General features: G+C 39.1%; 1 protein-coding gene across 1 annotated transcript; it reads left to right on the forward strand.

Annotated features, from left to right (window-relative positions):
* The first annotated feature begins 6 nt into the window (after nucleotides 1-6).
* PAFAH1B2 (platelet activating factor acetylhydrolase 1b catalytic subunit 2) lies at nucleotides 7-23,906 on the forward strand. Its single transcript, XM_067751119.1, has 6 exons — nucleotides 7-162; nucleotides 6,250-6,337; nucleotides 14,450-14,539; nucleotides 15,342-15,458; nucleotides 17,068-17,190; nucleotides 20,485-23,906. Exons 2-6 carry the CDS (start codon nucleotides 6,257-6,259, stop codon nucleotides 20,761-20,763), a joined length of 690 nt encoding a protein of 229 aa, XP_067607220.1. The 5' UTR covers nucleotides 7-162; nucleotides 6,250-6,256; the 3' UTR covers nucleotides 20,764-23,906.
* Nucleotides 23,907-24,192: the final 286 nt, after the last annotated feature.

Below are 24,192 nucleotides of genomic sequence, written 5' to 3' on the forward strand. Positions count from 1 at the left end.
ATTTGCCTGAGTGGCAGGGGAACCGGAAGTGGGGGAGCTGCAGCGGGTGCTGAGGCCGGAGGAGGGACGCGCCGGAGCGGGGCTGCCGGGACTGAGCGAGCGACAGACGCGCCACCCGCCGACGCCGCAGCCGCTTGGGGCCCGCACGGACCCTGTGCCTGAGTGAGTGCAGTCCGGGACTCGGGGGACCGGTGGCTTAGAGGTGGGGGTTGGAAGAGGCTGCGATTTGTTATTGTGAGAGGCCCGCGACCTCCCCTCCCCCACCCTGCCGGCCCCTCCCCCGCGCCACCCCTCCCCCCCGACCTTGGGGTGCCTCCCGCGCTCGCCCCTTCTCGGCTGGCCCGGCGTGGCTTCCCTGGCTGCCCTCCCTGCCCCCCGCACTTCCAGGCCGCTCGCCGCCTCCCTCGGAGCCTTTCCCCAGTACCCCACCCCCAAACCTGCCGCCTCCTCGGCCGCCCGGCCGCCCAGCCGCCCCGCCTCTTCCCGCGGCCGAGCACCGTGGCGGGGCGCGCCGCCCGGCCCGATCCGGCCCAGCCCGACCCCCGGAGCAGGCCGCCCTGAATCCCCCGCTACCGCGGCCCGGGGCTCGCCGCCGCCAGCCCCATTTCCAGCCACGCTTCTGCCTCGGGTCTCGGCTGTTGCCTTTCCCTCCTCCCCGAGGTTGAACCTCTGACCCTTTTTTCCCCTTTCCTCTGTCTGAGAGGCCGTTGGCGCGGGCTCAGACCAGTTACTGTTATTTTGACGGAGCACTTTTTGCCACCCGTCAGAAACTTCTCCGTTATCTTCTCTAATATATTCAAAAATCCATAGGCTGTCACGACTCAGAAGGGCTTATTTCTTAGGGGACTGTCCAGTCCAGCACCTCATTTTAGGGATGAGGCCCAGCGAGGCTGGTGATTTGCCCAAGGCCAACCAACTAGCTAAACCTGCCAATGGACAGGTTTTCTTAGGTGCTTTTTACCTGGTCCATGTCCATGTACCAGATCAGGATCTTCTGGCCTTCAGGTTTGAGATGTGCCCGTTGCACGGTGACTCACTATTTCCATACCTCCCAGGCCAGCGTTGCTTTTCATAATGTGTATACAAACCTTAAGAAAACCAAACACATGAAGCTTTGGCCTCTTTTTAGAGCTTACCCATGGAGAAAGGGAAGACCACCTGGACCCACCCTAAGGCCTCATTTCGTACAGCTTTAAATGGGGGGGGTTCATTTTGGGGGAGTGGTAAAGGTATGGAGAAAACAAGGGGTATTGTCCCCTTGAGCATCAGAATACGCCTTTGCCTTGGATATGCCTGTGTCTTTGGATTCTTCTCCTGGGCACATCGTTCTGATATAAAGGTTGCCTCCTTGTGCGGGAGCAGGGGAGGAGTATGAAATCATTGTGCTTTAATGTGTTGACTTGGGCATTTGATAATAAATTCTGATTGTGCTGGAACCCCGGGACCCATCCACCAGCCCACTGAGGCAGGGTACTAGGGATGAGGCCTGCCTTCGCCTTTAGAATAACCCTGCCAGCTCCATCTGAAACAAAATGAAGAGTCTGAGGTCAGAGTGGAAACATTCTGAATCTTTTAATTCTTAGTGCAACTTTCCCCCTCCATCTGTTTCCTGGTTAAACTAAAGAAACATACAGCTCAGCTTGAGTATTTATAATTCTTTGTTGTTGGAACTGGTTTTTGATTAGACACACACTACACCACGGTGGTATAAGCATTTGGAAATTCTGGTGTTAAGACTGTCATAGTCGGAGTTAAGTAGAGAAGACAGAAAATGCAGGAAAATTGGGAAATGCTGCGCAAGTCACTTACTCCTCATCTTCCCAGAGAACTCATTTTAATGGACAGTTAAAGCTTCCCTGGAAGAGTATGTCTCCTGATAAATTAATTTCTTCTGACCTTTATCTCCATTCTTTTGGGTTTTTCTAACTGAACATGCTGTTTGTGACCTCAGAAGTTAATGACTTGCTGCACAGAGGCGATTATTATGAACCAGTGAGGTGAGATGGGAGTCAAATCCCTCTCTGTTGCTACTTTTTCTGTTGTTACTAATTACAGCATTCTGAATACTTCTGTGCCACAATATCGCTCTCTACGTGAGGCAGGAAACCCCAAATCACTCAGATTTTTGTGACCCACCACAGGCTGTTCTCTGGATGGCTCCTGATTTGATTCTTCATTTTTATTATAAACAGTACACAGTTTTTTTTTATCTAACTCCCGAATTATTTGAATCCCCTAAATGCATAGTCCCCAGCTTGGTTCTTTCTTTTTTCTTTCTTTCTTTCTTTCTTTTTTTTTTAATCCTTTGGCCGCACCACATGGCATGTGGGATCTTAGTTGCCTGACCAGGGATCGAACCCACGCCCCCTGCGCAGAGTGTTAACCACTGGATTGTCAGAGAAGTCCCCCTAGTTTGGTTTTTAAAGAGGAGATTACATGGGTTTGCCCCTCAGTTTTTGTTTTTTTTTTTTTAACAGCTGTTTAAAAATGTTACCAAGCCATAGGCACAGGTAAAACTGAAAGCTCCTTTGTATTGTAAGATTTTGATTTGGCAAAATAATCCAAAATCCAAGTGTCTGAAGGCACAAAGAAACAAATTTTGCTCAGAGGAGGAAGGAGGATGACCTTGTATTCATTGTTAAAGAAGAAAAAGACTAGCTAATTGGGAATATTGTGCTAAATTCTCTCAGTTTTACCTGCCTAGTAACTTTAGGTAAGTGACATTTTGTTCCTCAGTTTCTCTGTCCCTATAGCTTTTTCATTTTGCTCATGACAAAATTTAGGACTGAGATGAAAGTGTTTTGCTAAGGGTATCAGAATGCCATTAAATTTGGGTAGTAGTAATAGGATATATAAGTGAATTGACTTAGTAAATTAGAATTTATCATTGTTTCATACAGTCTTTCCTATATAGAGCCTAATGCCCTTTGCTCAAGAGTAATAGGTTTTGGAGGGTAGTATATCACCCTGAGTTCAAATCCCAGCTCTCCCTATCATGGAGCAGTTTCCTTAATCTCCCTGAGCTTCAGTTTTTATTTAAATAACAAAGCTCCTAGCACAGTGTCTTGTAAATAGTAAGTTCTCAATAAATCTTTATTGCAGTTATTATTTTTTGATCAGTTGTTTACCTGTTGGAGAAACTCTAAAAATCCATGTCTGTAAATTGAATCATAGATCTAAAGAGATCTTATAGTTTATATAGACCACTGGTCTTGAAAGTCGAGTATGTGTGCTGCCCTGGGATGCATAAGGAGATCCATTGGAATATAGGAAAATATTTAGAACCTCTCTTTACATTCATTTTTTTTTATGTAAAAAAGGAAAAAAATTACAAATATTTAATACACAGGTTAACAGCAATTCACATCTGATTTATAAATATACATATATTGAGGAACATTTCAAAAAGATTCTAAAACATTAAAAAATGTTTGAATCCCACTAATCTGGACCAGTCTTTACTCATATGCTTTAGTTCACTTTATGCTTTTCTAGTAGGTGTTCACCTAGTTTCTGCAGCCCCTGGGAGGAATCTGCCTTGAGAGACAGGTCATGTCATTTGCAGTTCTGTTTGTTATAAATTTGTCTCACTGTACATTGTATCTGCTGGCCTTGTCTTCCTATTTGGGGACATGCAGAATAGGCCTAAAGTCCCTTCCTAGTAATCTTCAAATACTTTGACGGCTATTTGTCCCGTTATTTCCTCTTCCCCACAGTTTTTCTACAGGTTATAAACATACCTGTTTCTTTCAACTATTTCTGATATGACAGGTTTTTTAATTTCTCACCATCTTGGCTCCTTTCCTTGAAACACCCTCTGGTTTCTCAGAATTCTTAAGTTTTTCAACAAAATCTGAACCTGGTGTTCCAAGAACTGAAATGTAGTTGGAGTGCCTGCATTGTGTGTTTAAGTGGTGAGGGATGAATTTGGATACATTTTATTATGGAGGCACCTCATATGTACAGTTTTGTCATCCTTGTTCTTTTAACAATCCCCAGGAAAAATGGTTTCAGTTACATAATCACACAGTGAGAGGGGGACAGATTATTTTTCTCGTTTTTAGTAGTGATCGCTCAGTTAACCCTGCGTCAGTTAACTTTTGCCTCAAAAATACCTAGCATGTTAAGAGTTTCTCCAGGTGGGAAAATAAATGAGGAATGGTTGGGTTTTTAAAATCTATTTTAAAAGTTAGGAAATAGACTTTTTCAATTAGTGAGTGGAAAAAGGAGCTGTTTTGTTGCTGTATTTCTTTACATTATATATCTAATTTTGAAATACAGAAAATGGGAAAAGTTGCTCCTTGTTGGTCTTAAGGACAATAGAGCTTTTTGATCAGCGGGGAAGAAAGTTACTTACTAAAATTAAAGTGAGTATTAAGTGCCATATCAGATTTAACCTGAATAGCCAGACTTGAATCAAGAATTGAACGTAGACCCCCCAAGAAACTTTTATATAGAAGATTTAGAATGTTTTATTGGCTAAAAACAAAAAGTTTCTGTGTGGCTATTTGTTTTAACCCTGTAATCCTTTTTTTGTTTTCTTTTATGTATCTTCTGATTTTTCCTCACTTTTTTTAGACAGTGAAACTCCAAACAGATCATAGTCTGATTGGAACTATATAGGTTCATCTTGCGGTTCTTCCCGATTCTTGCATTTTACATTGATGTTTTTAGCTCCGTGTGGTATAAGTCATAAGTCTTTTGGGTGAAATGGTTAGATATAGGTCCCCTTTAGGGAGTCAGCGTGAACTGGTTTGTGATCAGTGGGTCAGATGTGACGTAATTGGGGTCAGACAAACCTCATTTCAGTCACTGAACAAAGTACCTAAATTATCTGATCCTCGTTTTCTTCATTTTGCAGTACTTTTGTGAGGATCGGAGGTGGTATGTATAAAGCATAGAGTAGATAGTCCTTCATAGGTAGCTATTGTTTTCTGATAGTTGCAAATTTTAGTAATCTAAAGAAATATACACAGGTTGTGAATGATATTTTACATCTTTAGTCAGATATAGGCTTAACCCTGAGCCCAATTTTTTTTAGACCTAGTGTCATTTGGAACTGATCGAATTTATTTGCATAATTAGTGTTAAAATTGTTTCCTTCTGTAATTTATTTTTCATGAAGGTTTGCTTTCATGTTTAGGGCTTGTTACTTTGTGATCCTCAAAAACTACTACCTTGGTAATCCAGGGTGTTTTGTTTACTCAGTGAATACTTATTAAAAGGCTATAACTCTTTCTGAGAAAGTTTAGTTGTATTTGAGGATGGCAAAGGAAGGAAATAGAGAGTACAGCCTTTTTTTCTATAAGCCACAAAACCCCAGCTTTTTCTCTTTCATCATCCTTTGCATTTTCCAAGTAACCTCTTGAGCCTGATGTCTCTAGTATGTATTGTCCAGAATTGGTTGAAAACAGTCTGGTTTCTTACTTGTCTTTCTAGAAGATTAGCATTTCTAATATTCCTGAATTTCACTTACTCCTTCTTCTCCACTATCAGATGCCATATTTAGGTCGTCGTTAATCAAATTTTTTTTTAGTGGATACCTGTCGAAAATAAAAATACCTAGTAAAATTTGTAGAAAACCAATTCCAGGGACTTCCCTAGTGGGCTAGTGGTTATTAACACTCTCCTGCGCTCCCACTGCAGGGGACAGGGGTTTGACCCCTGGTCATGGAACTCGATCCAGCAGGCTGCGGAGCACTGCCAAAAAACATAAAAAATTTAAAAAAATAATAAATAATAAAAATGAAAAAACCACTGCCAAAGCCCATGACTAGTTTTGTCATCATCTGTAGTACAGGTATTTGTGTGATTTTAGTGAGCACTGGATTCTAATCGGTGCTGTACTAATTCTTAAGTGTGTAACTCTAGCAGCCTAAAAGGCTCTAATGTAGATGTCATTGAACTTGAAGGGTTTAATTTCTTGTCATTTGTTTCTTACAATAACATGTATTTATGAAAAATTAATAATAGGTGTAAGATATATACTGATGTAATGCATTGTTCCTGAATGATATTCAAACCTGTCTGGAAGTTTAGTAGTACTAGATATTTGTGGGACTTAGACAGTCATGTCCTGGACCTCGTCTCTGCTGAAAATAAACTCCAGTTGCATCGTTTCTAGGCAAAACCCAATGGAATTTATTTAATTCTTACTGTTTAAAACCTGACATGTAATATTTAAGTAAGTGGTAACAAAGAAACATTCCTGTCAGTGAACAAAACATAACATAGACATTTTTTCCGCAGGTGTAGAATGAGCCAAGGAGACTCAAACCCAGCAGCCATTCCACATGCAGCGGAAGATATTCAAGGAGATGACAGATGGATGTCTCAGGTAAAAGGGGGTGCACATGCGTTATTCGCATAGATGAGTCTCTTAAATTTTTAGAGTCTTTTGACCAGAGCTACAATGGGGTGTTTTTAATGGTCAACAAGAATTGATTACTGTAAATAAAAATCTAATGTTAGAGATGTCATTCCTAATCACCATGTGATGTTGGAACTGAGGAATATTTTGAGAGCATGGGCATTGTGTACTGTTAATTTTAATAGATGACAGTGTCTCTACAGTATTCTTTCTTTAAGCTTTTTTAAATTTTGAAGTAATTTCAAAATTATACAAATATTACAAACACTTTAGAAGCAACTTCCTATATCCTTCTCTAGACTTGCCACTTGTTAACATTTTGCCACATCTGCCTAATCATTCTGTCTGTATCTGTTTGTACTATTTACCAACTTACAGTTTTTTCTGAATCATTTGAAAGTATGTTGCGGTCATCACAATGCCCCTTTACCCCTAAATATTTGAGTGTGTTTTCTGAGAACAAGAACCTTTTCTTACATAACTACAATACAGTTATTAAAATCAGGAAATTTAACACTAACATTATACTGTTACCTAATCCAAAAACCATATTCAGATATCTGTAGTTGTCCCAGTAGTGTTCTTTTTTTCTTTTTTCTTTTTTTTTTTGTGGTATGTGGGCCTCTCACTGTTGTGGCCTCTCCCGTTGCGGAGCACAGGCTCCGGACGTGCAGGCTCAGCGGCCACGGCTCATGGGCCCAGCTGCTCCGTGGCATGTGGGATCCTCCCAGACCGGGGCATGAACCCGTGTCCCCTGCATCAGCAGGCGGACTCTCAGCCACTGCGCCACCAGGGAAGCCCCAGTAGTGTTCTTTATATCAATTTTCTTCCCAGTCTAGGATCACACATTGCATTTGGTTGTCGTTTCTCTTCATTCTCCTTTAATCAGAAACATTTCTTAGCCTTTGTTTTTCATGACCTTGACCATTTGGAATAGTATAGGGCATTTATTTTGTGGAATGTCCCTCTCTTTTCTCATAATCAAGATTCACATACATTTTTGGCAGGAGTATCAGGGAAATGATGTCTTCAGTGCATCACATAGAAGGCATGTGATGTTGATTTGTCTCATTGATGATAGTAGCTTTGATCACTTGGTTAAGATGGTGTTGGCCTAAACCAATTCTGTTTCGTTATAATATGGTCTCACAGGTTCTTATTTTAGTCAAGTGGGTTACAATCCACTGTAATTTTGAAACTCATTGTCCAAAGTTTAGCAAGTGGGAATCCCTTCAAGCCCTGGCCCCTTTGCCCTCTCAGTATGTCCCATTGTTTTTTTTTAGCACTTTATTTTTTTTTTCAGTATTTGTAGCTTGCTTTTAATAACTGTTATCCTTTACAATAACTATATTTAACCTTTATCTGTTTCCAACCATATTACCTTTTGAACTAACAAGTTCAATATGATTTTAAGTCCCCAGAGTTTCCTGTTTTAGTATTTAGTGATTCTCTTTATACTCTTCATAGTTGTATTCTCTTTCTGTTTTGGTCATCTCAGACTTAAAAATCAGTCTTTCAACTAGCTTATTTTGAGTGGTTGGTGTTTTTGCAGTACGTGGGCCTCTCGCTGTTGTGGCCTCTCCGGTTGCGGAGCACAGGCTCCGGACGCGCAGGCTCAGCGGCCATGGCTCATGGGCCCAGCCGCTCTGCGGCATGTGGGATCCTCCCAGACCGGGGCACGAACCCGTGTCCCCTGCGTTGGCAGGTGGACTCTCAACCACTGTGCCACCAGGGAAGCCCCCGAGTGGTAGTTTTTTATTTTGACTGTTCTCCTATGGATCAATTATGTGATTATTCTTTCTTAATCTTCCTCATTTGTTTATATCTTTAAAAAAGTATTATGAAATATTTTGAGCATCTGTGTATTTGCTACTCATCCTAAAAAAATAAAACATTGCTAAAAGAATTGCTGTTCCCTGTATACCCCTCACTGATCACATTTCTTTCTCTTTCCTACCTCCCCACCCCCAAGCCAGTAATTTCATGTATTTACATACTACATATATAATCTCTAAACAATATAGTTAGTATTTTTGCACTTTTTTAAATTAATTAATTAATTAATTTATATTTGGCTGTGTTGGGTCTTCATTGCTGCATGCGGGCTTTCTCTAGTTGCGGTGAGCGGGGGCTACTCTTCGTTGCAGTGTGCGGGCTTCTTCTCATTGTGGCTTCTCGTTGCAGAGCGCGGGCTCTAGGCGCACAGGCTTCAGTAGTTGTGACACACAGGCTCACTAGGTGTGGCTTGAGGGCTCTAGAGCGCAGGCTCAGTAGTTGCGGCGCATGGGCTTAGTTGCTCCGCGGCATGTGGGGTCTTCCCAGACCAGGGCTCAAACCCGTGTCCCCTGCATTGGCAGGTGGATCCTTAAGCACTGCGCCACCAAGGAAGTCCCTTTTTGCACGTTTTTAAATGGTAAATAGTATCTTTCTGAATGTATTTTTTTCTGCAGTAATCATACATATTAAAAATATAGCTGTAGTTTATTCATTTTTTTCTCTTTAAGTAGTATTCAATTATTTTATATGAAAATACCACAGTGGGTCGTCTTTTATCTCATTGATGGGCATTTAGGTCATTTATAAATTTACTAAAAGTAGTAACTACAACCAGATGCCTTTGTTGTTTCTGGCATAAATTAGAAGACTTAAAATGATTAGCACTGACTGGGAAAAAATTAGTCAAATGGAAGAAAAACAGATACGAATATTTAAATTTTTTTAAAAACTTGTATAGTATGGAAGGACTAACTTATATTAAAATATATTATATACCCAGATCTTGGTTTTTAAATACAGTTCTCCAATGAAAGGGACCAGGGCTCCTTAGAGAAATGATTGATTCTATAGCTGGAGCAAAGAAAATAAAAATATGGGCCTAGAGCATCTTCTAGTGCAAGAAAGCAAGAAACTACTCAAAAAAGAAAAAGAGAAAAAAAGATGGACGGCAGGAATATCACTGAAGTGATGGGTCCCCGGTGCATCACATAGAATACATGTGGTATTGGTTTGTCTCATTGATGATAAGTTTGACCACCTAAAAGACCTGAAAGAGCTCCCAGAGTGCAAAGTTGAACATTTTGAGCAGTGTGACAAATGATGGTATTATTGGTTTATAACTGAAAGAATAAAATAAGTGTTCATTAATGCATTCTGCTATAAATAAATGAGTGGATGAATAAATAAATAGGGGAGAAGGGCTAAATCTTCCTTACAGAATAATTTTAATTAATAAATGTAGAAGTAAGGAGGGAAAAGAAAATCATGGATAGAACACTGCAGTAATAATTACTGTAGGCATGATCCATTGATGAATACTAACATTAGTGGACACAACTTTAAGGAGAAATGGTATATTTGCCTAGCCTTAGAGTATCTCCCTGTAAATTACTTTGGTGGTTTTAAGGTACGCCCACATATTTCTTGAGACACCTCCCTGCAGGAGGTGGAGCTGAATTTAGTGTCTTGTTTCTAACATATAGAGTATGGAAGGGAAAATAACTTGATGGTGGAGAAAACTGGCAAACACCACCTTACCCAAATGATCAGTATTAACATCACCAGTAATAAGTCATGTTCCCTGATATGATACAACAAGGGCACATCACCTCTGTGGTAGTCTTCCCCAAAAATCCATAACCTCAGCCTATTCATGGGAAAACATCAGACAGACCCAAATTGAGGGACTGTCTACAGAACACCTTACCGCAACTAAATGTGTTAGGTCATGAAAGACAAGGAAAGACCAAGAGACTGTCCCATATCGGAAGAGTTAAAGGAGATATACAGATTAAATGCAATGTGATATCCTGATTGATTCAGGAAATGGGCATTAGTGGAAAAATTAGTGAGATCTGAATGAACTTTATTTTAGTTGATAGTATTCCCTAATGTTAATTTCTTAGGTTTGACAAATGTACCATGCTTATATAAGATGCTAACATTGAGGGCTTCCCTGGTGGTGCAGTAGTTAAGAATCTGCCTGCCAATACGGGGGACACAGGTTCAAGCCCTGGTCCGGGAAGATCCCACATGCTGCGGAGCATCTAAGCCCGTGCGCCACAACTACTGAGCCTGTTCTCTAGAGCCTGCGAGCTACAACTACTGAGCCTGCATGCTACAACTAATGAAGCCTGTGTGCCTAGAGCCCGTGCTCCCCAACAAGAGAAGCCACTGCAATGGGAAGCCCAAGCACCACGGCGAAGTTTAGTCCTCACTCACTGCAACGAGAGAAAGCCCACGCACAACAATAAAGATCCAACGCAGCCAAAAAGAAATAAATAAAAAGTAAATAAAATTTTTTTAAAAATCCTTACACCTGAAAATTCTGTTTTTAATAAAAAAATAAAAGATGCTAACATTGAAAGAAGCTGAGTTAGGGGTATATGCAAATACTCTACAATCTTTTCAGTTCTTCTGTAGATAAATTATTTAGAAACAAAACATTAAAAGAAAAGCAGTCATGATTAAAACAAGTATTGAAGTGATACTCAATACTACTCACGGAGTATTGCTAAAATATCCATCCCTATTCTAGACTTAAGTACCACATATCAAGAAGTACCTAGAACAGATGAACATGTCCACCACCACCACAGGAATGCAGTCAACAAAATCCAGACTATGGGAGAGTCTATAGGTCAGACAGTCACATTCCTTAAAAAAGAAGTTTGGGAGGTGGTGGCAGAGGGAGGGGGAGCCTATAGATTAAAAGGGATTTAAGAGACAAATTGTCCGGATTCTGATTTTAAAAAATCATAAAATAAAATTTTGTGACATTGAATTTGAACACTCACTAGTTATTTGTTGATATTAAAGGATTCCTGTTAATTTTAGAGGATAGAACTGGTATTGTGGTTATATATATTTTTAATCTTTTAAGAGCTACATGTTGAAATATTTATATATGAAATGTTATATCCTCAGTTTGCTTCAAAATAATCTAAGAATGGGGTGGGGCAATAGTTTCTGGAATGTTGAAATAATAGTGACCGTAAGTTAGATGATTGCTGTATCTGGTAATGGATACACAGAGATCCATTGTGTTATTCGCTCTGCTTTCCTGTATTTCCTTGATATTTTCCGTAATCGTAAGTTTTTTTTAAGAGTGATATTAAAAGACTTGACCGTAGACAAATTTAATAACAATTCGTATCAAAACATTAACCACTTAAAGAAGGCTTAGCAGCAGACTGACAGAAATATTTTCAGTAAATATTACAGATGAAGCACTGATACTGTTGTATTATCAATAAAAATATCCTCAAATATACTAGATAAGTGTCTCAATGAGCATGACAGGAGCTTTAACTTTTTGTTTCCAGAAAGTACAGATTAAAACAATGGGAAAAGAAAGGAGGGAGAGAAAAATATTAATAACCCATGCAGGTGCAAGTATAGTAAAATGAGTTCTGATACATTGCTGGCGTCAGAATAGATATAGCCAGTAGCCATTTTGTTAGTAATTTGGAAGTATATCCAAGATCCGTGAAAGTGTTAATCCCCTTTGCCCTAAAAATTCCCAGCCTGTAAAAGAAAATGTGTGTGTGTGTGTGTAAGTTTCTTCATCTCAGTCAATAGGAGGCTTCTGGCAAATCTGTCATTAGGATAAAGAGCTAAAAAAAAATGAATGTGCCACTGGATGCATCCAGTAGGATATTAAGTGGTGTTAAAAATTATGGTTATGGGCTTCCCTGGTGGTGCAGTGGTTGAGAGTCCGCCTGCCGATGCAGGGGACGCGGGTTCGTGCCCCAGTCCGGGAAGATCCCACATGCCGTGGAGCTGCTGGGCCCGTGAGCCATGGCCGCTGAGCCTGCGCATCCAGAGCCTGTGCTCCGCAACGGGAGAGGCCACAGCAGTGAGAGGCCCGCGTACCGCAAAAAAAAAAAATTACGGTTATAGGGAATTCCCTGGTGGTCCGGTGGTTAGGAGTCCATGCTCTCACTGCCGAGGGCCCGGGTTCAGTCCCGGTTGGGGAACTCAGATCCCGCAAGCTGTGTGGCGCTGCCAAATAAATAAATAAATGAAGATTTTTTTAAAAAATTACACGATAAAATTTTTTAAAATAATTATAGTTATGAAAATCATGTAGCTACATAGAAAAATATTTCTAATATAATGTTAATGCAGTTATAATGTGTGCTCTTTATTGAGTACCTACTGGGTGGCAGCCAGAAGCTGGGCCCCTTTTATACAACTCTCATCTTCACAACTCTAAAAACAGAGTTGCCAGCAGATGTGTAAAACAAAACTCGGGGTTATGTACTTGCTTAAGGTCACTGCACTAGAAAGTAAATAAGCTAGACTTCGAACATAGGTTTTTCTGTCCCCAAAGCTATTGTGCCTTAAGGAGATATATACATACGTTTCAACTGTGTTGCGGGGGGATGTGAAAAAATAATGAGAGGAAAAAACCCTAAGACGTTAATAGGTACTGGGTTAAAATGGTAGGATTATAGATGTTTTGCTTTTATCTTCTTTGTTTTTCCAAGCTCATTGCAACTACTTTTATACTTAAAAAGAAAATTTAGAGTACTTAAACCTTTAGAACAGCAGAGCTTAAATTCCATGACATTCTTTAAACATAAGCTGTTCTGTTGGTATTGAGAGGTAGTTGGCACTTTAGCATACACAGTAGAGAGACGACGTGACGTGAAAGAGCACCTACTCAATAAAACTAGCTAAAGCCTTATTCTTGCTCATCTTATCCCTTCAGTTTAAAAATACTTATTGAAACAATAGTAATTTTAAAAAATTGTTTACACAAGACATGGACCCAAGAGAAAAGTAAATGTTATCCCAAATCCTGTCACTGTAAAAGAGATGTCTTAATCAGTTGTCAAATTATTTCCAGAAATATTTTTGTATTTTCACCAATAGCAGTGAAATATCTCAGTTTCACCACAGTGTCATCTGCACTTGTATTATCAGCAGAAATACTTAAATAGTAACTCCATCTTAATTAATTCCTAGGGGAAGCATAATTGAATGTATAGTTTGAGAAAAAGAAACAGTATTCAGACCTTTCCATAGAACTGGGTTAGAGACCTGCTAAACCATCATGTTAATTTGTTTCAGGGATGAATATAAAAATTGAAGGGCTTCTCTGGTGGCGCAGTGGTTGAGAGTCCGCCTGCCGATGCAGGGGACACGGGTTCGTGCCCTGGTCCGGGAAGATCCCACATGCCGCGGAGCGGCTGGGCCCGTGAGCCATGGCCACTGAGCCTGCACGTCCGTAGCCTGTGCTCCGTAACGGGAGAGGCCACAGCAGTGAGAGGCCCACATACCGCGAAAAAAAAAAAAAATTGAAACTATGTCCTTCAGTTTAGCATCAATGGGTAAAATCTTTTTAAAGGTGTCTTATGCCTTAAGAGCAAAGAGAAGCATACCAGGCCTAGGTCACCCTTGCTTAGAAACTTGAATTAGACTGAAAAAGCCTGAGTCCCAGTTTGCCAACATCTCACATTTAGAGGTTAGCAGACATTTTCAAAGGCCATATTAAAATCATTCAAATGAAATGCATGCCTTTTGATTGGATCCTAGTTCAAAAAATAGATACATATGATACTTTTGGAACAATTGTGAAGATTAAACGTTAGATTTTATGGGATTATTGTTTATTTTCTTAGATGTGATAATAGTTCTATGGTTTTATAGGAGACTGTCCTATGCTTAGGAGATGCATGCGGAATATTTAAAGGTGAAGAATCACAATGTTTGCAGCTTACTCTCAAATGATTCAGCAAACACACAGATAAAGCAAATGTGGGAAAATGTTATTGTTGAATGTAAGTGAGTGTATACAGGTGTTCATTGTATTACACCAGCTTTAAGTATATCTGAAATTTTCTTTAAAAGAGTTGGAGGAAAGGTAAGCTTTTAAAAAAACATGAACGCATTTTTCTGTTCTCGTTTTCAGAAGGGCCCAGGAGTTAATAGCAGATTGAGAGGAATCAGCTTTAGGGACAGACCAAATAGAATGTTTAACAACAGAGTAACTGGTTGGACAACTGTTCTGTCTAGGCCAAGAAATCTCACAGGGGAAAATGCCAGTTTCTGATTGTTCTTTCTTCTTCACACCAGCACAACAGATTTGTCCTGGACTGCAAAGACAAAGAGCCGGATGTCCTGTTTGTGGGGGACTCCATGGTGCAGTTGATGCAGCAGTATGAGGTGAGGTGCAGGGGTGAGGGTGGTCCTTTGCTGCTCATGTCAACACATTCATTGATAACAGACTTGCATTCATTCCACTCTAGTTCAGAGTTGAAGGGAAATCAGACCTACCTGATCGGATTCTTTGTGCCATCAAGCATGATGAGACAAAGGAAAAAATACAACATTATTTATAAATAAGCTCCCTTTTTTGCCTTGGCTTCCAAGAAGCTTCACATTATATTTGTTTGTTTATATTTGTCCTAGTCATGATTTGTATTTTACTATTTTCTTATTTGTATTTGCTCATTTATGTTTGTCTTAGTCATGATTCTCAGTTCTTATTGTGTTTTACCATTTTTATATTTTATATATTTTTGTAGTGAACTGTTTTGAATCTTTTTGAGGTTAGGCATTCTCCCAAGGGAAATTTAAAAGAAAAGATAGCTTTATATCTTTTTGGCTCAAGCACTCTAAATTTTTTCATCTCATGTTTCTACTTCACCCTATTCCTTTAAATGGTTGAATAAAGGAAAAGGAGAGTTTATTGAGTTGGCAGCTTAATTATAAATGTTGGTACCTAAGTGGCATCAGGTTGAGCTGTGACTCAAGTCTTGAGCTGAGATCTAAAGCTGTACTGAAAACTGAGTTACACAATGGCATCTTCAAAGCCCTTTCAGCAGTTGGTAGCATACCACTTGCAGTGATACATTTGAATACAGAAAAGGGAAACTTATTTCAGATGCCTCACAACACATTGCAATTGAGGGATTTTATTTCCCACTAATTTCAGCTTAAATAAATCAAGTTTTTCTCTTTTCAGATATGGCGAGAGCTTTTTTCCCCACTTCATGCACTGAATTTTGGAATTGGGGGAGATACAACAAGACATGTTTTATGGAGACTAAAGAATGGAGAACTGGAGAATATTAAACCTAAGGTGAAATGAAACTTATTATTTTTTTAAGAATATCCTTATCTTGAGTCTTTTGCAGATAGTTAAATTGTCAGAAACTGGTAGTAAAAAAAAATTGCTTCTTTAAAGCGTTATTTCACTGTTGTTCTTTGCTTCCTGCCCCTTTAAGTTAAATGATATTGTTTAAGAACATTCCAAATACATGCTTAATTAAGAATCAGTGTATTGCTTGCTTGGTTTGTACTTGTTATAAATATCTTCTGCTGTAGGAAGGGATTTGATGCTAATAAGGTATGCTATTCTGTTACCTGAGGCAGTATGAGGGGGAAAGTGCTCAGAGGTGGGCCGTGGGAGCAGGGCTGTGATTCACTTGAGGAAGTAATTTTGGATCCATTTAAACATATAAACAGATTGGTAATCAAAGCCTCCAAGTTCTTCTGAAGAAAATTTGAAGCAGATGTGAACAAATGTTCAGCCCAAACATTTGCCCAGTGCCTTATAGCATTATCAACATCCTGAGTTGACACACTGCATATAAATTTTTTCAACCCAAACAACAAAAAGGAAACAAAGCTGAGCCATTGATAACAGTTGCTGTAGTTGAAAGTATTTTATTTTTGCCTTTCTAACAGAAAAACTCATGCATATTCCTTTCTTTTGTGACAGGTGGAAATTACTTTGGGTTACCTAGGAAGGTGTGTGTCTCTAGGTGATAGCCACCTTGTAAAATTATTTTTTTGAAGAGAAAAACTTTTAAAAACTATATCCAGCCTCCACCCCACTGACTCTTTTCCTTGAGTAGAACTGTGTATTTATACCCACTACACTCCCTTGGGTACTTTTATTTTTATTTTTTCTAGAAGGTACTTTAACTAAGGGAGTCTTATGATGTCGCAAGTATTTTCCCCCATGTTTCTTAGATTTCACTCTCTTTTTTTTTTTCTTTTTTGACTTGCAGTGGTTTTATTTTTATACAGTTGAATTTATTATCTTTTTTGTATAGTTTCTGGATCTTAAGAGATTAGCTTCCAACTGCACATAAAATAATTTTCTCATCTTTTCCTAGTACAGTTTTCCCACTTAAGTGTTTTTCTGTTAGGAATTTATCCTGATGTATATGAGGCATACATTAATAATGTTTTAAGATGGCTGCCCTGTTGAAGTTACCAATACCATTTGAGAAGTTCATCTTTCCTTCTTTGATTTTTTAAAAAATTTATTTTATTTATTTATTTTTGGCTGTGTTGGGTCTTCGTTGCCGCGCGTGGGCTTTCTCTAGTTGCGGCAAGCGGGGGCTACTCTTTGTTGCGGTGCACGGGCTTCTCATTGCGGTGGTTTCTCTTGTTGCAGAGCACAGGCTCTTAGGCACGCGGGCTTCAGTAGTTGTGGCTCACAGGCTCTAGAGCGCAGGCTCAGTAGTTGTGGTGCACGGCCTTAGTTGCTCCGTGGCATGTGGGATCTTCCCAGACCAGGGCTCGAACCCGTGTCCCCCGCATTGGCAGGCGGATTCTCAACCAATGTGCCACAGGGAAGCCCCTCCTTCTTCGATTTTTGAAATAAGATTTTCAACTAACTAGTGGACATTCCTGAGTATTTATCTTTTTTCTCTTTTTCTTCCTTCCCTCAATTATAGGTCATTGTTGTCTGGGTAGGAACAAACAACCATGAAAATACAGCAGAAGAAGTAGCAGGTGGAATCGAGGCCATCGTACAACTTATCAACACAAGGCAGCCACAGGCCAAAATCATTGTATTGGTATGTGGTCTTTGGGTGGGTGGAGACCTTGATATCATTAGGTAAGGTGGGGGGTCTTTTTAGAAATGTGATCACTCATGAACATAGAGAATCTTTAGGTTGGAAGCAGTTTATCAAGCTCCCTAGAAGCTCTTCTCTGATATGTCCCATCGTCTTATTGGTCTCATTTCCTAGAACAGCTGTGGGGTCATCTTTTTTCTGCTCATCCTTGTTTAGAAGTGGAAATCCTCTTTGTTGCCTCAGGTTGCCTTAATTTTTTTTTTTTTCGCCTTGACTATCTTCTGATAATTTTTTAAGTTGCATATGAGACTTTTCCTAGTTCCTGAGTCTCTTTTTATTAGACCTGAGTTTGGATTAGCCTAGATGTGTTGTTTTGTTCCATGGTTAATATGGTAAAGGTGGTGTATTTATCAGAATCTCTGAATTCTTTAAGATATCAGAGATTCCATCAGGAAGAAAATGGGTTCTTCATAGTCTTACCACTAACAGGAAATGCTACCCTTTGTAGAATTAAAGCATTGTCTTCATGGTCTCAGGGATAAACAGCTGTCTATTTCAGTGTTAAAGTTTACCTGTAGATATTCTTAACCTAGCTAAAAATGTATGTTTTTGAGAAATCTGACGTGTATTCAGTTCTTCAATGAGATATAGTGTTAATAAGGTAGTCATTTATTCAACAAACATGCGAGAATCACGATGTACAAGGCACTATCCTAGGTCCCGAGCATACAAAAATGAGTAAGGCGGTTCCTCTCAAGGAGCTGGTGGATGGACACAGCAATATAAACAGAATTATTATACTGTATGCTAAGGAGAGAACAGGGTATATTTTAGACATAAAAATTGACATCTGAGTTTAGCTTTAAAGAATTCATTGGTTTCCAGACAAATAGAGAAATGAAAGAAGAGAAGGTATTACAGAGAAGAATGAGAGAGAGAGAAAGGGAGGGAGGAAGAAAGGAAGGAAATGATCAAAGGCTTATACATGTATGTGTTTGTTGGGTGAGTGAAGGAGGGTGCTAGAAGAATTTTAGGGTTATCATTGGAATAAAGTTCAAGTCTGGGATAGTTAGAGGCCACAGCCAGGTCCCATGTTAGGAGTTTGGATATTATCTTAGGACAGGGTTCTGGGGAGCCAGGTCTTATTTTTTTATTACATGGTATTTAATTAATTTATGTATTTATTTATATCCTACATTATTCCAGAAAAGACTACATTGTGGTTAAGAGTCCATCTCTTAAGTACAGTGGGTGGTACATTGTAGTTGCTTAGGACATATTTGTTGCATGAATGTTGCTGAATAAATCCTCCATAAATATTCTTTGTTTCAACCAGACTTTTGAATTTGATATATGGTGGTGTTATCTACAATACTAAAACATTGGAAATAACCTAAATAATCAACCCCATGGGGGAATGATTGCACAAGTCATTGACTATAATAGCACTAATCATATGACAATTAGGAGGACTGTGTGAAAACAGAATTTATGATGTATTTAAGTGAACATTCCGAATACTAAACGGTATGTATATTATATTTAGAATTGCTTGAAAGTAAATATGCAAATTGGAAAAGGAAATAAAATAGTTGTTACATGGTAAAGGAATTAGGAGTGTATTTTGTCTCCTTTAAAATAATGTTTTAACAATTATCAGTTATTATAGAGAAAAAAAATCACATGGCATACCCTTGATACTCATTTATTAAGGAAAATGTTATGCAAGTATATAAGCTATTTTTCTTATCCTTGCTTGACAATCCCAATAGGTATGGCGCCCTGCTCTTGAGGCTTAATCCTTTTTTATGGCTTTAATTACTATGGTATTCTTTGAAAGTCAGAATAACATGTATTTATTGGTCACTGGCCATCCTTCCTGGTTGCTCATTATATCTCAACCAAGCTTTGATGTGCCAGCGCTGAGGGCTGATTTTCTTTGTTAACTATTAGATTCATAGCCTTATACTTTTAACAGTTATATAAACTAGGGTTTAGCATTGACCTTGTCTGCACTTGACAAGGATGAAAGGAGATGGATTGGGGTAGCATATTCATAATTCTCTGTAGTTCTCTTTGGAACTTTACGGTCACACAGTAAGTTAATAATCGAGGTCCAGCGTTTTGCTGAAAAAATTTAAAGCAGACGTGAATAACGCTTTGGGCATAAAAATTTTTTTGATTCTTTTAGTAGAACGCCTACAGAAAACCCGTTTTTATGAAATAAGACCTCTTACCATACCCTGTAGGAGAAACAGGTGACAACATTTTTGCCTAAATAACAATAACTTGGCTGTGTGGGCATCATTAGCTATAAACCAACTAAAAGGTTGGGGATTTCTGACAGTTTTATAATTGGATCAGTTATCTGTATAAAGGCCATTTCTAGTTTGAGATGATAAAACCTTGCACTTGCCATATAAGAGCTGGCTTTTATTTACTATAGTAGAAGGACAGACATCTGATTTATCTGAAAATTATATTAGATCATTAACAAATAAGTTAAAAATGAATTTAGAACACATCTCTGTTTTATACTACCAGATATTATGTGGCTCTGATTCATCAAGACAGCATTTGTTCCAACTCCATTTCTCATGTGTTCTAGTGTAGGTTCCATGTGGCATTAATGAATAGATGTGTATTTGAGCTAGATTATTCTAGCTATGTGGTGGACTATATGGAGGATAAATTGAAAGGGTAATACCACTGGAGGTAGGAAGACTAGTCAGGAGATTTTACATTAATTGAGGTGAATATTGGTTAAGTTCCCTAGCCATAGCAGTGTCTATAGTCAGAAAAAAGAATGGATTGGAAAAATGCTTAGGATGTAAAAGCTGAGTGATTTAATGATGAATAGATAAGGTACATGGGATGAGAGACTCAGGGATGTTGGAAGGTCAGTTGACACAGAGAATGTAGAAGGAACATAGTCTATGGGGGAGATGATGAATGGGTTTTTGGACGTGTTAAGTTGGGTGTGCCTCAGGAGCATTCAAATACACAGTTCTGAAGCTCCAGGAAGAGATCTGGGCTAAAGTGTGTAGGGTGTAGAGAGTACTGGGCCAAGGACAAAACCCTGAAGAATACCAGCAGTTAAGGGACAGGAGGAGGAGGAGGAGCTCAGGAAGAAACCTAGGAGGGATAGTCAGAGAACTTTCATTAAGACAGTGTTTCAGAAATCAAAGGTATAACAAGTGCTAGATGGAGAGTTCCAGGGATATTTGAAATCACAAGTAAGTAGGAAAAAACAGTGAGTCTTCTCATCTTATATTCTTCTCTGCTCTTCCCCAGGGTTTGTTACCTCGAGGTGAGAAGCCCAACCCTTTGAGGCAAAAGAATGCCAAGGTGAACCAGCTCCTCAAGGTTTCCCTGCCGAAGCTTGCCAATGTTCAGCTCCTGGATACAGATGGGGGCTTCGTGCACTCGGACGGTGCCATCTCCTGCCACGACATGTTTGATTTTCTGCATCTCACAGGAGGGGGCTACGCAAAGATCTGCAAACCCCTCCATGAACTGATCATGCAATTGTTGGAGGAAACACCTGAGGAAAAACAAACCACCATTGCCTGACTGGCTCCCATCAGTGTTAATAGCGTCCCAGCTTCCTCAGATCAGTTATATCACTGGCACTACAGAATCCTTCTCTTTCTTAAGGCACTTTGCATTGTAGAATGTTCCTGGATGTTCATATCTAGTGTTTGAAGGGGAGGAGGGATTTAAACTGGTCCTGTACATAGAAGGTTTGTTTGACACAGGAGAAAAATTAGCCAAGGAAGATGGTTGTTTAAATTCATTGGAAACCAGAAGGGGACTTTTTAGTTATATGTGTGACACATTCATTGACTTATCACTGTTTTTCCTAGGACAACATCAAGCCTAAGTACTGAACAAAATGAAGATTCTTTCCTTGGCCTTTCTTTCTATGGATTATGTCATATATAATAATAATTAGAATAACACCTTCTTGGCTTTAAAACAGATGTTTTTCCAGTTTTTAAAGTTCATAATTTAGCCTTTTGTTTTTTATTTTGCTTTACTCATACGTATTCTCAATGTTATAGCAACATATAACATCAGATTGAACGTGCTTGTCATTCAAGTATGGGAGATGCTATGGTTACAGGTGAATTTATTCCACTCTGTTAACCTTTCCCATGCTTAGCAGTGGAAAATAGGTTTTGCCCCGTTTGGGGGACTCAATGGAGGGTATTATTTTTATGCTGCTGAATATCACGTCTGTAATAGACCCATGCATGCAGCCTTTCCTCTATTCCCCCTCATCCCCTCTTTTTTTTGTTGGGAGGGGTCCTTGTTAACATTACAAGCTTTTAACACGTTTTTGACCTAGGAGCTCTGTTGCTGGGAGTATAAATCCCCAGCCAGTTACTCTCATGATGATATTACTGATATGTAATTCATTCTTGTGTGGTGGTCTGTGCTATAGAGTCTGTGTAGTGCTATCCATATTCAGAGTTCTGGTTTGTTTTGTTTTGTTTTTCCCTTAGAACCTGTTACAGTTTTCCTTCTTTTGGGGAGAAAAAAAACCCAGAACTCTGTTTCCCACTCCATAAGCCCTGACTTTATTTCAAGTTTTGTAGTATTTTAAGGTGTATATTTTATTTTATTTTTATTGGCTTAGTTTTTAAATTATTATTAGTCCAGAAAAATTTGGCCTCTTCTCATGGGGAAATGTTGAAACTGCTCTTCCGAATAGATATTCTGCTTGATCCCACTGTTTTAGTAAAAAAAGAACTAGTAAAAAAGAACTTCGTTTAACCTTCAGGATTTCTCAATTCATCTTCATCTGAGAATTTCTTTCAAGAGAGCTCTTTATAATCTTAATGGTTTGTTGAGCTACAAGAACTGCCATTTAAAAAATAATAGGACAAAAAATAATAGGACAACAGGTGGTTTATTGTTTAATATACCTATGGAATATGTACAAACTGGATTTACAAACAAATACTTTAAACTGGACCAGGTGGATGTTGAAGTAACCCATCAAAATGTGCTCTGCAATGATTCTGCTTAACGTTCAAGTTCAGTAACTAAGGCATATGTTTCTTACTCTGCTTGCAAGGCACATGGCATTGCTTTTGTGTGTTGGAGGGGGATTTGTGGTTTGTGCTAAGAGCCGCTTCTGACTGAAAGGGATAGAACTTGGGCGATTTTTTTTTTTTTTCCTCCTCGAGGCTTTTTCTGGGAATTTTGTTTTTTGGTTTTTTTGTCTTTAAAAAAAACAAAAACTTTCCTGAATGTATCATGTCTTCATTAACAACTGAAAATATATGTGGTGTTTACTAAACTTGTTTACTATATTAAATTTTCCTTTTTATTTTTAGTAGCCCAGGTTCTTGAGTTTTTCAAGACAGATTTTTTTTTTCTTAGCTGAGGTATAGTTCTAGGGAGGAGATTTAATTAAGCCACAATTTTGTGTGTGAAAAGACAGTTTCCTATCCAGGTCTTTTCTGTTGTCAGAGGGAAGGAGTATGGTCCAAACAAACCCCATTAGGTTACTCCTGCAGCATGTGCTTTTAGCTTCTCTCTTGACTAAGGATCAAATATCCCTTTGTGAATTGGCCTTCAGCTCCTTTGCTTCTGTGTATAAACCTTGGATGTTAACTACATTTTATATTTACCAGAGCTATTTGAGCAATAGTATTTGAACCACTAGCCTTTTAAATAAAAGTCTGCCCCATTGCTAATATGCAGATACCGAGTCCACTTTCATTTCTTGCCAGCTTTCTTTGCACTGCTTTAGGCAAAAAGTGTTCTTCTGTTTTTCTTTGATTGACACCCGTTTGTTGCAGTGACAGAACTTAATGCTTAATCTTTGGATTTCATATATATATATATATATATATATGAGAGAAATATATACACACACATATATGAAGTTTAATGCACTGTCCAAGTGAAATGTCCTAGTTGTCCTTGTGATTAAGGGGCCAACTTTCCAGGCAGCCAGCAGAGGTGTTAATTCTATTTGTCTCCCAGCAAACTTCCATTCCTTTGCCCACCCATTCCCACTGCACTAGGTGGCAGCTGGTGATGGCACAATAAAGATTTCTGCAGTCCCATCTTGAATGTGGCAGGTTGAAGATGTACTGCCAAGGGTGATCTAGGGCATGTTGTTTTGCTGCCACATATTCTAGACTGCCATGGGCAGTGGTTTGGCTACCACCTTGAGTCTATTTGGACATCTGTCTAAACCTGAATTTTTTGTCAAAAACCTTAACGCAACAAAACAAATCTTGAGTAGCTCATGCCCTGCTCTTAGGAATTTTGTCGTCGTTTAAAAATAATGTTCAACTTTCTTTTATCTTTTTTATTTTTTTAACCTAGTCACTGTTTACAGTTGTATGCTAACGCCTGAAATATTGTCTGTGCTGTGGTATATGAGCATTGCCAATTTTATATTTATTGCAGCGAAGAAGAAACTAAAGATATAAGAAAATCAGGAGCATGGCTGTGCTCCTAAATCTGTGTGGGTGCATGTGGGAGAAGTGAGTTGGGATCCCTTGAAAGGAGGCTTTTTGGGGTGGGGTCTCCCAGGCTTCTCCTTGGTGTTCCTGCTTGGGGATCACTGCTGCTAGTTGACTGGACCTCCCCAACGGAAGTTTGTGATTCCGCTTTGGCAAAATTTCATTGACTAGTAGAACTCATTCTGTTTTAGTGCATATTTCAATATAAATGTAAACATTTCACTCAAACTTGCTGTCTTTCTGTCTCCTTTATCATAGTTTGAATTCCCATGAAGAGAGAAGGGATTTTTTTTTTTCCTACCTTATCACAGGCAAATTGGATACTTAGATCATCCTGCTGCTTTTCTGTGGAGCTGAATGTACCAAGCTGACCCTCATCACTTATCTCCTTGGGGGTGCAGAATGGCAGGGTAGGATGAGCAGATAGAAGGAATCCTAAGTAGATACGTGGAAATATTGTCAAGTGAAATGTTTCAGATTTGTTAATAGTATCTGGTAGTTAAAAAGAGAATTA

The sequence above is a fragment of the Pseudorca crassidens genome, chromosome 9 (assembly GCF_039906515.1).
Source record: "Pseudorca crassidens isolate mPseCra1 chromosome 9, mPseCra1.hap1, whole genome shotgun sequence".
NCBI classification, from domain to species: Eukaryota; Metazoa; Chordata; class Mammalia; order Artiodactyla; family Delphinidae; genus Pseudorca; species Pseudorca crassidens.

Coding starts and splice junctions, on each gene's coding strand:
- PAFAH1B2 (XM_067751119.1), top strand. CDS start 6,257: ATGAGCCAAGGAGACTCAAACCCAGCAGCCATTCCACATGCAGCGGAA. Junction 14,540..15,341: donor AGTTGATGCAGCAGTATGAG/GTGAGGTGCAGG, acceptor TTCTCTTTTCAG/ATATGGCGAGAGCTTTTTTC. Junction 17,191..20,484: donor AGGCCAAAATCATTGTATTG/GTATGTGGTCTT, acceptor GCTCTTCCCCAG/GGTTTGTTACCTCGAGGTGA.